This window comes from Engystomops pustulosus, chromosome 2 (genome assembly GCF_040894005.1).
Source record: "Engystomops pustulosus chromosome 2, aEngPut4.maternal, whole genome shotgun sequence".
NCBI classification, from domain to species: Eukaryota; Metazoa; Chordata; class Amphibia; order Anura; family Leptodactylidae; genus Engystomops; species Engystomops pustulosus.
The window spans coordinates 117,932,301-117,947,645 of record NC_092412.1 but is presented as its reverse complement, the minus strand read 5'-3'; the positions used below and the strand labels follow the sequence as shown (position 1 = coordinate 117,947,645).

The 15,345-nt window shown below is 40.9% G+C and overlaps 1 protein-coding gene across 2 annotated transcripts in view; it reads left to right on the top strand.

The window, feature by feature from the left end:
* ANKFY1 (ankyrin repeat and FYVE domain containing 1) overlaps nt 1-15,345 on the top strand; it is a 68,273-nt gene that overhangs the window by 35,169 nt on the left and 17,759 nt on the right. For both annotated transcript variants that reach the window (XM_072136142.1, XM_072136144.1), the window contains 12 exons: nt 1,259-1,394; nt 1,680-1,803; nt 4,391-4,540; nt 5,029-5,194; nt 7,562-7,766; nt 8,353-8,421; nt 9,744-9,943; nt 12,440-12,537; nt 13,898-14,123; nt 14,206-14,304; nt 14,729-14,882; nt 14,971-15,139. In XM_072136142.1, coding sequence (XP_071992243.1) covers nt 1,259-1,394; nt 1,680-1,803; nt 4,391-4,540; nt 5,029-5,194; nt 7,562-7,766; nt 8,353-8,421; nt 9,744-9,943; nt 12,440-12,537; nt 13,898-14,123; nt 14,206-14,304; nt 14,729-14,882; nt 14,971-15,139 — 1,796 coding nt within the window. The remainder of the gene's footprint in view (nt 1-1,258; nt 1,395-1,679; nt 1,804-4,390; nt 4,541-5,028; nt 5,195-7,561; nt 7,767-8,352; nt 8,422-9,743; nt 9,944-12,439; nt 12,538-13,897; nt 14,124-14,205; nt 14,305-14,728; nt 14,883-14,970; nt 15,140-15,345) is intronic.

The window sequence follows — 15,345 nt, the reverse complement described above, 5'->3', positions numbered from 1 at the left end:
GGTGTATGGCTCATTATATCACACGGCTCTGATTACTCTCTGCTACTAAGAGCCGCTCTCCTGTGTGACCATGGACAGATTTATGTCCACTGGAAGTAAACATAGAAGTTTCCTAGAGGAGGAAAGCAACTAGAGATCTTGAAAACTATGAGGAATTGATACAGAAAGTATATTGGAAAATGGTATAACTTTTTATAATACAAACAATAACATTAATTTTCTGAAATGGAAATGCCCCTTTAAATTATTTATTTGTGCTGTATAAAATTGCTTTTAAAACGAGTCATAACAGGGATCTTCCTTAATTACACTTGTGTGAAACGCGCTTTACAAGCAATTTTAATCGAGACAAATAAAGAATCAAAGTTCTTTTATTACAACAACGTGTGGTAGGCACCGATTATTAACGGTGGAATCCTCTCCTAAATCTCTACATTGAATATAAAAAGATACCACAGTCCTGTTGACTGGACCTATGACTGAGTATCCCTGGTGTATCGCAATGGATTTTAATGATCGATTTCTTTTAAAGGGGTTATCCGGGTTTAAAAAATTTCTTATGGCCGGGCTGGGGAGGTCCATTTAAACACAATAAACATGTACTTACCTCCTCCGGTGCTGCCGATGTCCCGCGCTCCCATGCCACACCATCTCCCAGCGCTTACAACGCGGAGAGATAGGGACGGATGGGAGGAGCCGTCCACATCACGGACCGGAAGCTCCCTGTGCGCGGCTTCTGTGCCCCTGTAAACATACAGGGGCACGGATTGAAGGGAACGCGGCGCCGGAGGAGGTAAGTCCATGTTTATTATGTTTAACTAGCCCTCCCCAGCCCGGCCATAAGAAATTTTTTAAACCCGGATAACCGCTTTAATGTATTTAATTTTGATAGTTGTAAGATGATCGGTTTTTCCAGCACAAAAATATTAATGGAACTTTGTAACTGCTGCTTGGGTGGGCGGCACAGTGAAAAAAGGGGTTCAACCCGGTGGGTGCAGGCTACGGCGTGTCTGATCCAAGACCGCTGCATTCAATAGTAGATCAAAGAAGTAGCAGCACTCCGTGTCCAATTCAAGGGTGTTTATTCACCAAGGTCACTTGGTGAATAAACACCCTTGAATTGGACACGGAGTGCTGCTACTTCTTTGATCTACTATTGAATGGAACTTTGTAGATGCTTTTCTTTCTGGATTTGCCTGTAGTATAGGAGATCTGAATTTGCCTTTCTTTCCTGACTTTATGTTTGATTTGTCTTCAGATTGTAACCCTGAGGTGACCATGGCAATGCTTCGATGGATCTATACTGATGAGCTTGACTTGCGAGAAGATGATGTGTACTTAACAGAATTGATGAAGCTTGCAAACAGATTTCAGCTTCAACTCTTGAGAGAAAGGTATGTTCTTTCCATTTCCCTACAAGTGTTATTGGATTTATCTTTACATGAGTTCCATACATTTTTTTTCCCCACAGACCCCATATTTTGTTTAAAAAATGTATTAGATTAGGCTAATAGAAGGTAATTTAGGGTAATATAAACTAATTCGATCACCCATAATAGGGGTTTATATCCCTTCAATATTTGGAGTACTGGGTGGTCTTTGGATTATCTTATTTACCTGGAACGTAACTATAATGCTTCCTGTTTCTTTGTTGAGTAAATCTTGTGTCTTTATGGCAGGTGTGAGAAGGGGGTAATGTCACTGGTAAATGTGAGGAACTGCATCCGTTTCTACCAGACTGCAGAAGAACTCAATGCCACCACCCTGTTAAACTATTGTGCTGAGATCATTGCAAGTCACTGGGTATGAAGTCCCTTAACCTTGTAGAAATAAATAGCTTTTTGTGTTTATTTGTAATAGATATCTAGATATCAATCTCATTTATCAAATTTATTTGTAAACACTTTATAGTTTAAAGCTGTATTAAATATTTTATAGGTACACTATCACCAGTGTTTACCCATTAAAAAAACTTCCCCCCTCCAGAAGGGAATTAAATATAATTTCTAGAATTCCCCCCAAAATTTCCTTCAAAGTCATGTGGAAATGAGAAGAGTAATATTTTTTGCCTGAGATGAGTCAAGTTTGTAGGCTGCATGTGAAGTGTCACTTCAAACTCCCTTATCTTCTGTTCTTCAGTACCAAACATGTTTTTGTTATCATATTAAAGATAAGAATCTCATCTTTTTGGTTACATCAGACTTGTGGTTCTAGGAGCTACAGAACCAGAGGTGCAGGCAGTTAAACAAAGTTTAAAATGCAAACTACAGTTAAAGAAAGAATTCCTGATTATTACTTTAGCTGTTTGAATCTCCAGTTTTGTAGCTAACTTAAAGGAAACCTCTCACCGCTGTTTCAAAAAAATTAATTCAAGACTGGTTCCCATTGAGCCCTTTAGTCCAAAGGGCACTCCTTTTTCAACTAACACTAGCGATGCTTAGAAAAGCAGAACATTTTTATACTGTACCTAGTAACTAGGGAGAACCCAGCGAGTTGAGGTGGTCAGATCACCTCGGCTGGAGTCCACGGCCTGTTATGATCTAAAATATGTTCTGACATGACACCGTGTTTTTTGGTACGATAGGGCCGTGTGAAATGACACTACCCCTACAACCTCTAAACTTGACTTATCTCAGGAAAATATGACTCTTTTCACCTCATTTTCACATGACTTTGGAAGAGTTTTTTGATTGGTAAACTGGTGAAGGTCCTTGTAGTTTCATGGAGAAAAATCTGGTGACCGTGTCCCTTTAAAGAGGACCTGTCACCAGATTTTGACCACCCTGACTAACAATGTCTGCTGATAAAGGGTTACAAGTCCTCCCCATATCAACTAAATATTAGCTGCCAGTCAGGCACTGTACCTTAATTACAGACGTTTTTCTGATATGCAAATTAGCTTGTGTGTCTCATGTCTGGTGTTTGTAACTCTTCTCTCTCACAGGCTGGAAGTGAGCCATGCCCCATTATTCTGATTGACAGCTCTGTGTCTCTTTAAGCACTGCTCTGCTTCCTTGTACTTGGCGACTGCCTGCTAATATTCAGCTACAAGCATATAAAGCTCTATGTACATATGGGAAATATTGTGTAAATGTCTTTACATGGTGCCTTGTGTTACATTCATGACATTCATGATACATGTGTACACCATGTATGTGATTAAATGAAATCACAGCAACCCTTATGGAGGATGGAGAGGAATAGAAGTCCATGGAGGCAGCTGTGACTTCATGTTCATACATGCATGGGGTACAGTTTGCTATTATAAAGTACCTGAGATGATTTCACTCTGGTCACATGACATGAACTGTGACCAGTAAGGAGGCATAAGGCATGGGGAGGATTAGATGAGAGGGGCAGCCGAGCAGGACATGCCCCTCATTGATGCCAGGTAATTTAAGTTAAAATGTCATTTATGTGGATATAAGTGAAACAATTTTTAGCTAACAGGTTCCTATAGAGCTCTATTAACTGACTGCCCCCCTTCTGTCACTAGCTGTATATGTTCAAATGTGGTTATAGGTTCCCTGTAACTCGTCTCGGACCGCTGGCTGACTTCAGACGTAGGTCTGGAGTCTGCAACAACGTCTTTAGACGTGGCTGCAGTTTTCTAGTGCTCCCACGCTACCTTCAGTGAGTCAGTGTTAGTTTCCGACTCTACGAGACCCTAGAGAGAAGGGAGAAGCGGTGTTGAGATGGTAAGGGATTATTAGGTCAATTTCTACTGACAGGTTCCCTTTAAAGGAAACCTACCATTTGATTTGATGCATCATGAAGAAAACATACCTTGAGAATGGTGTTGCTACACTGATGCAGGATCATATCTTGGTTAGTCCCTGAGCTGAGTGGTTTTGCTGAAAAAAACAATTATACCATTCAGGACCTTGGGAAAGCTGGGACAGACTGGCTTACGGAGCTTGGAATTACAAGTGGCTGAAAGTAAAGCATGACTAGTCAAGCACTAATCAACCTGAGCTGAATGACTCATACACAGCAGCTGGGGGATGGTGCAGCAATTGATTATTCTGTCTGGCAGGAAGAGAAATGCAGGAGATGATGAAGCAATCAGAGAAACTCTCCTGCTATGAGAAGCGGAAAAGCATGCGCCAGAGCAGATATAGAGGCCACATAGCTTCATTATCATAATGCTACATATGTTTTATCAGCAAAACGACTCAGCAAAGATATTAACCAAGATATGATCCTGCATCAGTGTAGCTACAGCAGTCTCAAGGTATGTTTGCTTCATAATGCACCAAATCAAATGGTAGATTTCCTTTAATTCCACTGATTCCTCTATATTGTTCAATGCAATACTTTGACATTTGTTATGTATTTGCTGCAGTCAACATATTAATATAATTGATATTTTATTCGGTTGTATATTTAGGATGACCTAAGGAAGGAAGACTTCAGCTCGATGAGTGCCCAGCTGTTGTACAAAATGTTTAAATCAAAGACTCAATTCCCTTTACATAAAGCAATTAAAGTGGAAAGAGAAGATGTTGTCTTTCTGTATCTGATCGAGATGGATTCCCAGGTATAAGTCTTTTCAAAAGTCGGACGGCAACTGCTCCCTGAGAAAATGTCTGTGATGTCAAACAAGAATAACCATTAAAGTGGGAAGGCACTCGCCCATAGCTGCTTGTTTAAAATAAAAATTCCATTCTTCTTCTTTTTTTTTTATAATATATTCCAAGAAAGCGGTAAACAAACTTCTAGTGCAGGTACTTAGACAAAACGCAAGAGGGAAGAAGTGTCAAGATCGCAAAGTGGCCGTCGTTTTGTCAATGTACCTGCACTAGGAGTTTGTTTCCCTCTCCCCTGGAATGAATTATCAAGAAGAAGAATAAAGCAAAGGTATGGATGGGTGAGTGCCTTCCTACTTTAATGGTTATACTTGATTCACAGGTATAGTAACATCATGAGCTGATGAACATAATATTAGACAAGTCAAAAATCATAACATTTTCATCTGTCTAGAATATAGATCATTGTAAGGATAGTGTGTAACAATTTTTGTTTCAGTTGCCTGCAAAATTAAATGAGCTGGACCAAAATGGAGATCTTGCCCTGGATCTTGCACTGTCTCGGAAGCTAGAGAGTATAGCCACGACCTTGGTTAACAGTAGGGCTGATGTTGATATGGTAGACAAGAAAGGTTGGAGTCTTCTGCACAAAGCAATCCAAAGGGGTGAGTAGACGTTTTTTTTTTTTTATTCCGTCAAGCACATACGCATATATATCATAGAATATGACATAAAACAGTGGTGGTGAACCTATGGCACGGGTGCCAGAGGTGGCACTCGGAGCCCTTTCTGTGGGTACCCAGGCCATCACCAGAGAGGACTCCAGGTTTCATTCTGCGGTCCCAGACTTGCTGTGCACAGAGCTATTTTAAAGTGACAGCACTCCCTGGCACTACTGGAGGGATGCGAAAGTGTGGACAGATCTGGATTATCATTGTAGCTCCTGCTCCGGCCCTGACAATTCTTCCTGTTTATGGGAAGCTGGAGGGAAGCTACAATGATCATCCAAGTTTCTCCTATTTTCTGCATTACTGGTTTCCTCATGGTGCTGAAATGAATAAAAAGTGTGACACAGCAGGGAGTATAAACCACAAATTAAATTTCTGTGCTGGCACTTGGCGATAAATAATGGGTCTTGGTTGTAGTTTGGGCACTCGGTCTCTAAAAGATTAACCATCACTGACATAAAATATAATTCAGGCAGTCCCCAGTTTACATACAAGATACATACAAGATAGGTATGTTCTTACGTTGAATTTGTATGTACGTCAAATTAGGTATATTTTATAATTGTATTTTGTCCAGAAATAAAAATTTTGTCCCAGTGACAGCTGGATTTTCTAAATTTTGTTCTGTCATGGGTCCAAGGATTACTTACAAAACTTCATTGCAGACACGTTACAGAGGTCTGTCTGTACGTCAGATGTCCTTAAAGGGGTATTCCCATCTGGGCATTTACATTTAATTTAAATCATTTGCCATATGTAAACATTTCTTCAATTGGATGTTATTAAATAAAATGTTCCTGTTTCTCATAAATGTAGCCATGTTGTCCCTTAGAAACGAGATGGCTTCCTCGAATACGACCACCTCACATTTAGGCAGCGGTGGCCAGACATGCGCCATTGAGTCCTGCCTGACCACCTGACTTCAGTATTCATTACCACAGGACAGTTGTTGGTTATGCAGTAATTCCAGGACATTTCATATACAAATACCCTTGTGTCTTTGTGCGATCCCTCCAGCAGAGGTGGCCGTATCCAAGGAGTCAGTCTTGTTTGTTGTAAGGGCCCATATGACTACATTTATGAGAAATTATCTTCACACAGGTAATTTTTTTTTAATAACATCTATTTGTCGAAATGTATATTTATAGCAGATTAATCAAATTGCATGTCAGTGCCAAGACGAGAATACCCCTTTAAGTCAGGGATTGCCTGTATACAGTTTAAAGTGTAACCGTCATTCTGAGCAAAAAAAAAAAAAAACTAAACATAATTCTGCTCCAGGTGTCCTTGGGAATCATTTCTCAAAATATTTTGCCTCTCGGTGCTCATTTAGTACCTCTTTTTTGGCCCATAGCAACCAGGGTTTCCAGCTCTGAAAAGAACTACAATCAGCAAGATGGAGGGGCGGGACCTGCCTCCTGTCACCTCATCACAAGCACCTGCTGCTGACCAATGACACCATATCTAACTATCTCATATCTAACTATCTCATATCTATCTATTTATCCCCTATCCATCTATCTATCTATCTATCTATCTATCTATCTCTCTGTGTATATCCTATATCTCGTATCTATCTGGGGATCTATCTCTGGATCTATCTCATATCTATGTAAAACTTCAGCACGGCACATGAGGGCACAGTTCAAAGACTTGGAGAGTCTCTCCTGCCACTTCCTGCTCGTCTGTGTGGATTATTTGTTTATATACAAGTGTAGGGAAAGCTGAGGGAAAGATAAGAGTTTAGGTGTTTAGTTACTACATTAGTCAGTGTTCCTGTCAGCACATAACTGCTGCAGCACTGAGAAATGAGGTGAACAGCTGATTGCAGGGAGAGAAATGGGAGCGTGTCTTTATCTCCATAGTCAGCTCCTTTGTGAAGATGGAATGTGCATAGCAACAGCCATATGAGAGATCACTGACATTTAGGGGAAGTCTGCAGAATACAAGAGAAAGGAGCAAGATTCAGGTAACTAATCCAATTGCAAAATGGCTTAAAATTACCTGCTCTACAACATATCAAAAGTTTTTTGAAATGATGGTTACCCTTTAAGCATTTCCAATGGACATCATCCCTCATAATCAAACATCTAGGCTCCCATCCCTTCCTCTTCTTTCATATACCAAGAAATCCCCTTACTACTCTTAGCAAGCTCTGTTGTAACTCTGTCGATGCTTCCTATCCATTTAATAATAATAATAATACATTTAATGTTTTTACTTAAATATGATTATTCATATAATTGTACACAGGGTGCTTAAGTTATTATAGGTGTAATAAATATTTATATGTGTGTTTTATAGATGACAAATTTGCCGCCAATTTCCTAATAAAAAATGGTGCACTCGTGAATGCTGCTACAATTGAGGAACACGAGACTCCACTACATCTTGTAGCCTCTTGCACAATGAAGGAACGCTCTCTGGAAGTTATGTCTGATATAGCACAAATTGCTGAGGCACTTTTGCATGCAGGGGCTAATCCCAATATGCAAGACAATAAAGGAAGGTAGGCTTTTACTTTGCTGTATTTTGAGAGGGTAACGAGGATTGGCAAGATAAGGCTACATGCACACAGCACATAGTTTTATTCATGCTTGATCTAACCCTTATTTGTCTGTTCTTTTTCAGTTTCTATATAGATAAAATCTGGTCTGTGTGTCATCTGTCCAGTTTATTGTGGTGAGCATTGCTTACCCCTCCGCTTTCCATAGAAAGCTGAGCGGACCATGGTTGCTTTGTGGCCGCCCGGCCAACACACGGTGCAGTGAGATACAAAATGTTCACCGCATCATGACCAGATGCCATAGACCTCTATGGAAACTGTAATCTGACAGACTATTTTGCGGCCAGATTGTTGCACTCATAAAGGTTGTGTGCATGAGGCCTTCCCCTTTGGCGCTGCTGCAGTAAAATTGAGCACTTGCTGTCACTGAGAAAAATTCTGACTGCCTTATAGTTGATAACAATTCAATTTCTCTATGTGACAAGTGGGTCAGACTTCAGAAATGTAAAGTGAAGAAGTGTTTCACTATGACCGCAGTTAGTATTCCTTATGTAAGCAAAAGTTAATTATTGTCCCTGATTGCTTTCAGGACTCCTCTACATAGAGCTATCATTTCTAGGAATGAGTATGTGTTTAACCAGCTTCTGCAATGCAAACAGTAAGTAAGAAGAGACTGAATGTATGGTTTTATGACATCATTTGTATTTTTTTTTTTATCCAACAGGCCACTTGTAAACTATTTACTATATGCCAACTACATATCCAAGTACTGCCCCTTAACCTATAATTGTAACCATCTATAATAATATGCTAGAAGTTCAGTTATCCCTATTTTCATGTATTGTAATAATAAAATACTCCTAGCGCTAAATAACTATGGTACTAGTAATCTGGGACCAGGGGCAGTGTTCAGTCCTTAAAATACGACCCCCATGTTGTTTGAATATACCAATATGAAGGAACAGTAATGACAATCTATTTTTTTTTTACATGATATAAACTATTTCCTTTTTTGTTATGAAGGTTACTTACCATAGATAAAGGCAATAGCTGCAGATATAACTTTACAGTAAGGTATTTGTAGCTTATAAAGGTATATAATTTCATGATACCATAATTGATACCCTTGGAATAATTTTTTTGTGTGATCTACATTTGAAAAACAGGTGCAAGATGAAAATGATCTAGTATCACTATAAATGGCTACCCTTAAACATATTACCCATGATAGAACCTTTTAACAGTGGTAGCGATCTCTCGTTTTGAAGATGTTTGATTAGCCAGGCATCGACTTACAGGTTAGTTAGCTTTAGGTGATAATTTACATCCCTCTTCCCAGCAAGCTTTGGATGTTAGGCTGGGTTCACATGACGTTTTTTGCTATACTTTGTAAGGACACATTGGGGGTATTCCAACGTGTTTTTACAAGCTATGGCACAGACATATCCCACTGTATGCTTACTGTGTATGCTTATATATACAGTGGGATACGTCGCCCGGGAACACCACCTCTACACTGAATTCGGGGGAGGAGTGTAGATCGGTAGCAGACGGGGATGGGTTGCTGCCGATGTACGGGAGTGTTTCCCCAGTGACGTCACTGTCCTTACATGGACATTGAAATCACTGCCCCCAAACCCTTCCTGCTGAGCTATGTATGTGCTCAGCACACCTTGAGGAGGGATGGAATATGCTTCCTCTTCTCCCCATAGGCGTCTTTTGCATCCATTGAGTGCATACGTCGCTCAGTTGGAGGAAGCAGAATGAAAAGATTTAGCTTGTCGCATACAATGTATAGTGGTCAAATGCAGGCCAAAACTATGCCCAAGTTTGCCACTATATGTCAATGTAAGTCGGGCGTCTTCCAGAAGTATATGCTGAGCGTACACGAAGAACGCAGCCCAAGACTCCCTACATGTAAACATGTTTCTTATAAGAAGCAGATTCATCATAATCTTTGGCAATGTCTTTTTTTGTTAGATTAGATTTAGAACTCAAGGATCATGAAGGAAGTACGGCTTTGTGGCTTGCGGTCCAGTACATCACAGTGTCCTCTGACCAGTCTGTGAATCCTTTTGATGATGTCCCCATTGTAAATGGAACTTCATTTGATGAGAACAGTTTTGCAGCGAGACTGATAAAACGTGGTAGCAACACAGATGCCCCTGACACCGTAACAGGTAAACACAAGAGGTTTGTATTTGCTACAAATCTATGTGCCTGATCAGTAATTATACCTCTTGCTCTATTTTAAGTGGGTGTTTTTTTTAATTATTTTCTATAGACTTATGTAAAGGGATTTTCTAATGATCGATTTTCAGTATCTGTTTTATTCATGAAAAATTTGTGACTCAGCAAATCGCAAAAGTGACAGGTTGTTAAAGTATTGATAGTTTAATTGGCTAATCCACTAATTTACGTTTTGGTTGCATTTTCATTGCGTTTTGAAATGCATTGCAACAGCTGAGGAGAGGTGATTTGCCTAATCATATTACTGTTAACATTAGCGTTTACAAAACGCATTGTAAATTTGATGTTAACACGTGGCTGTATACCACAGGGGCTGCAGGGGGAAGAACCTTATACACCGCGGTCATGATTGACCGCGACATATAAGGGGTTAACACTCTCGATAGAAGCCGGCTCCAATCGCGGGTGTTACAGCGATAATAGACAGTATTAGACAGCTGACAGCCGCTGCTTCTGCTGACTCAGTTCGTGAGCCGGTGCCAGAAGCGGGACGCTATAATACGTCCCCGTGCGGGAAGTATCTTCCCGCGAGGACGTACTATTGTGTCCTGGTGCACGTAGGGGTTAAGTAAATCAACTCTCCTGAGTTACAAAAAAATGTGCTGAAAACCCAAACTCGGCTTATACTCGAGTAAAAAATATAGGTTTTATCAGGTTTTTGTGGTAAAATTAGGGGCCTCGGCTTATGCTTGGGTCGGCTTATACTTGAGTATATACGGTACATATTTTGTTTTAGAGTATTATAATTTTTCAGTTTAGGGCTGATGCACATGACCATTGTGATATTGGTTCTTTCAATGGAAAGCACACTGTCCCATGTATTTCTATGGGCTCAGACGCACAGCCGTGGCTTCAACTGCCCTGTGTATAAGCCAACTGCTTGACCACAAAATTATGGAGCAGGTTATGTTCTCTGCATGTGTTTGCAATAGCAACACACAGTTGTACTGCAGTCTTTGTGTATTTGCTGTATGTGCAGAATGGGAACTTCTAAAAGAGAATATCTGTTATCCCTTGGTGACCAGTTAAATCTCATTATTTTAGGAAAAACATAATTTGTAAACATATATGAAATTTAAAGCTCACCTGTCACCAAGAATGTGATTTTTAGCTGGTGACCGGTTCCAATAGCCTATGTTATGCTAAATGAAAAAGAAAAACTACCACTTGGGTTGTGGTGATTTAAACCATTTATATTTACAGGTCTGGGCGTTAGTAGTCTGTAACAGGACATGTTTTCGTTGGAGTCATTGTTGAGAAAAACTACTTTTAGAAATATGCTAATTCACGCCGAGTGCTCACATACACATAACACAGCCGGCGATTCTTAATCTAGTAATTATGTACGCCTCCAGTCTTTTCTTCTTTCCACCCATCAACCCTAGAGCCGACAACGTCATATGAGGCTGAAGTCTCGCACGCATGCGGTGTACATTACTATCTGGTAGCCGTATCTGCCTGCTTGCTTTCACGAGACTTCTTCTCGGGCAGATGGGTGAATGTGAGTGCTAGTGAATCGAAGAATGGAGGCGTGCTACTGATATTTCCCTCCTTTGCAGCATGCGGCTCAACCTGAGTGCTACAGAGAGTAATTGCCATGTGTACTTTTATCAGATAAATATTCAGCAGCTAATTAGCATATTTTTAAAAGTAGTTTTTTTTCCGTAGTGACGTTGTTACAGACTACTAACGCCTGACCTGTAAGTATAAATGGTTTACGGCAGATTGCCTTTAAAAATGCCTTTGGCAGAATTCTGATCCTCATTTCAGTAGTTTATAATAGTTTATTTTACATTACCTGACTCCCTGCCAGCAGCGTGTATTGACTCCCGTGCAGGAAGCTGCAGCCTGTGTGTGCTAGTGATAGCGAACAAGAGGAGTCGGCTCTGCCCTAAAAGCCGTTGGCTCACTTGGCTTTTATTTAGATGGACCAGCCCCTATGCAGTGACCACATCTCTTTGTAACCTGAAAATTTCGGGTTGAAAGTGGAGTGGGGGTGGGTGGCTGGCGGCATGAAAACGATTCCCTGTGTAATAGCACAATTCAGCAACCAGAAGAGCTGGCTCTTTATAGTGAGTGGAGCCTAACAATCCAGCTCACTGTAAAGAGCCGGACTTCCCAACACTAGCGTGTGCCTGTGTCAGTCTTTGCTCCTCCACACTCCCCACCCCCACCATGACTCACCACACGCTGCTGGCAGGGAGCCAGGTAATGTGAAATAAATTATTATAAACTACTAAAATCATTCAGAATGCTAACAAGGCATTTTAATCAGTATGGCAAAGGCTATTGGGACCTGTCACCAGCTAAAATAACATTCCCAGTGACAGATTTACTTTAAATGCAGCAGACATGCAAATGTTGAAAGAATCTGTTACTGTTGTACATGTATTTGATCATATATATTTTGATATATTATTTTTTAGGTAACTGTTTGTTACAAAGAGCTGCTGGAGCAGGAAATGAGGCTGCTTCTCTCTTTTTGGCAACCCATGGGGCTAAAGTCAATCATAAAAATAAGTGGGTAAGTCAAAGGGAGGTGTTAAGTTAGGTTGACATGTGGACAGCGGGGCTGCTGCTCCAGCTCTCCTTGCAGGCCTGTGTGCCAACGTTTATGTGATCCTGGCAGGATCGGAGTGCCAGGTGAGTGGCACACTCTATGTAAAGAGTGTGTGCCATGTGCTGTGTGCCGAGCGTGGCGTGCAGAGATCGCGATAATGCTTGTAGAAGTTGATTTTTTCTGAAAAAAAACCCCAAAAAACATACGCTTGGTGATTTTCTTGTTTAAGCGTTGGCTGACGACCCTCATGCGCCTGCACCTCTCAGTAGCGCATATACGGCAGCGCCGTCCTCTCTTCCCCCAACAGGCCTGCTTGTGGCTCAGATAGAAAGTCATGTGAACGGAGCCCAGGTCACATGACGCTCTACTGCAGCTGCAGGATGGAGCGGTGATTATCTGTGACCCTTCCAATGGCAGTGTACGATGAGCAGGATCACGCTGTCTATATGACAGACCGATCCTGTAACGTGACGGCCCCCTGATACTACCAGCCCCACGTAGTCACACTTGCCCATGTATACAGTGAGAGACATTCAGGGAAGGTGCTATATGCTTCCTCTCTGTATACAGATCACTGATAACATGGATCCAGTGGACTGTTGCCATTAGATCACTATTAGCAGTGAACATATTTGCCACTGTAAAAAATTTGTAATAAAAGAAAAAACATTAAGTAAAAAATAAACAGTGTAAAAAATTTACAGTGTAAATTTAGAGGCGTCAGCCCTAGCCTGCTCTGCGGGTGGGGGGTTCGGCTGAAGCCAGTCCCAGCATGCTCTGAGGGGGGAGCCTGGGGCCAGCGTCAGCTCCATCCTGCTCTGTGGGGGAATCTGGGGATAGTGTCGGCCCGGTTTGTTTTGTAGGGTGGGTATAGCTCCGGCGTCAGCTCCAGCGCACTCTATAGGAGGGGTCTTCTGGGGCCGGCTTCAGCCACGGTCCGCTCTGTAGGTTAAGACAATGAAAAAGTTGTGCACCACTTGTTATATAGATGATGTAATATCACTAAAATGGTCTCAAGTTGCTTGAGTAGCACAAAAAGTCAGGCTTTAATGATTTTCTTGTATTAATAGACGTTTATTAGATCGTTAATAAATCTATATACAACTAGGAGTTACATATTTGTATTACTGAAAATCTCATACTCCTCCTCGGCTAAAAATACTCCTCAAAAATGGTGAGAGTAGTATTATTACCCTTCTGAAAAAATGATAGTGCGACCTCTATGTGCTTTCCATGATTCTGATGATAAGAAAAGTGTATGCTGTTTATCTCTAAAGATGTTTCAGTGAACAGATTCTTAATTTGTATGTTCTTCTCATCATAGGGAGAGACACCATTACACACAGCTTGCCGCCACGGACTTCCCAACCTTACTACAGAGCTATTACAGCAAGGAGCCAATCCAAATTTACAGACCCAGGAACCCATTCATGCTCCTAAAGGATCCCCACCAACCAGCCCATCTTCCAGCACTTATTTGCAAACGCCACTGCACATGGCAATAGCCTACAACCACCCAGATGTTGTGACAGTCATATTAGAACAGAAAGGTGAGAGCTCCTTTTTGTGGTGAAATTCTGTACTTCACAGCTTCAACTTCACAGATAATTTCTCTTTGTTCTTTCATTAAAGCCAATGCCCTACATGCAACAAATAATCTTCAAATCATTCCTGACTTCAGCCTGAGGGACTCTCGAGAACAAACTGTTTTGGCACTGGCCTTATGGACAGGTAAGACAGAATTAAAGAAGACCTGGAGAGGCATTTTATATCACCAAGAATGTGTAAGAAGTCTACAATAACATTTACTTTTCCTCTCTCTTACCACCTCTTCAAATTGTAGTGCACAAATTGTAAGGTACAAATCCTACATTACCAAAGGGGCCCCACCACGAGCAGCACATTTTTGAAGTATATAGTAGATCACATTGCAATCAGAAGTCTGGTTTTGTCCGTCTGTTTTTTGTTTTTTGGGGGGGGCTTTTCTGCTGGTCTGATATCTTAGTGGTTTTTACTTATTAATACATGTGGCGTTACTGCAGTACAGTGTCCAATTTAGGCAAGTTGTTACCAACCTCATTGGTAATATTTCAAAGCCTTGTGAAAACCTTCCTCTGTTGAATGGCAACACTGACAACCCTGGCTCTACCTTTAGGTATGCACATCATTGCTGCACAGTTGCTTGGATCAGGGGCATCTATAAATGACACCATGTCAGATGGACAGACTCTATTGCACATGGCAATACGCAGACAGGACAGTAAGAGCGCGCTATTCCTCCTGGAACACCAAGCCGATATAAATATCAGGTATATGCTTTGTGAAGAATGTATACCAACATGAGGTAAAACTGTGATTTTTCCAAGGTAGATTGCTGTTAGAGATTTTTCATTTCAGGACCCAAGATGGAGAAACTGCACTTCAGCTAGCAATTAGAAATCAGCTTCCTTTAGTAGTCGATGCTATATGCACAAGAGGAGCAGACATGTCTGTTACTGATGAACAAGGGAACCCACCTCTATGGATTGCTCTGGAAAATGATTTGGAGGATATTGCATCCACACTGGTATGATAAACCTCTTCCTCAAAAGCCCCTTTGTGTTTGGTTTGCTTGACCAATAATATTTCTGTGCAATAGTTTTTAGCAGAAATTGTCAGGTACATATAATCTAAAGATATTGGATTGTGCATTTTTTTTGTCCCATATTCCAGTTTACTGTGTAGAACATCAAATAGAGGGGTCTATGCAGCATAGTGTGCATGGAGTTATGT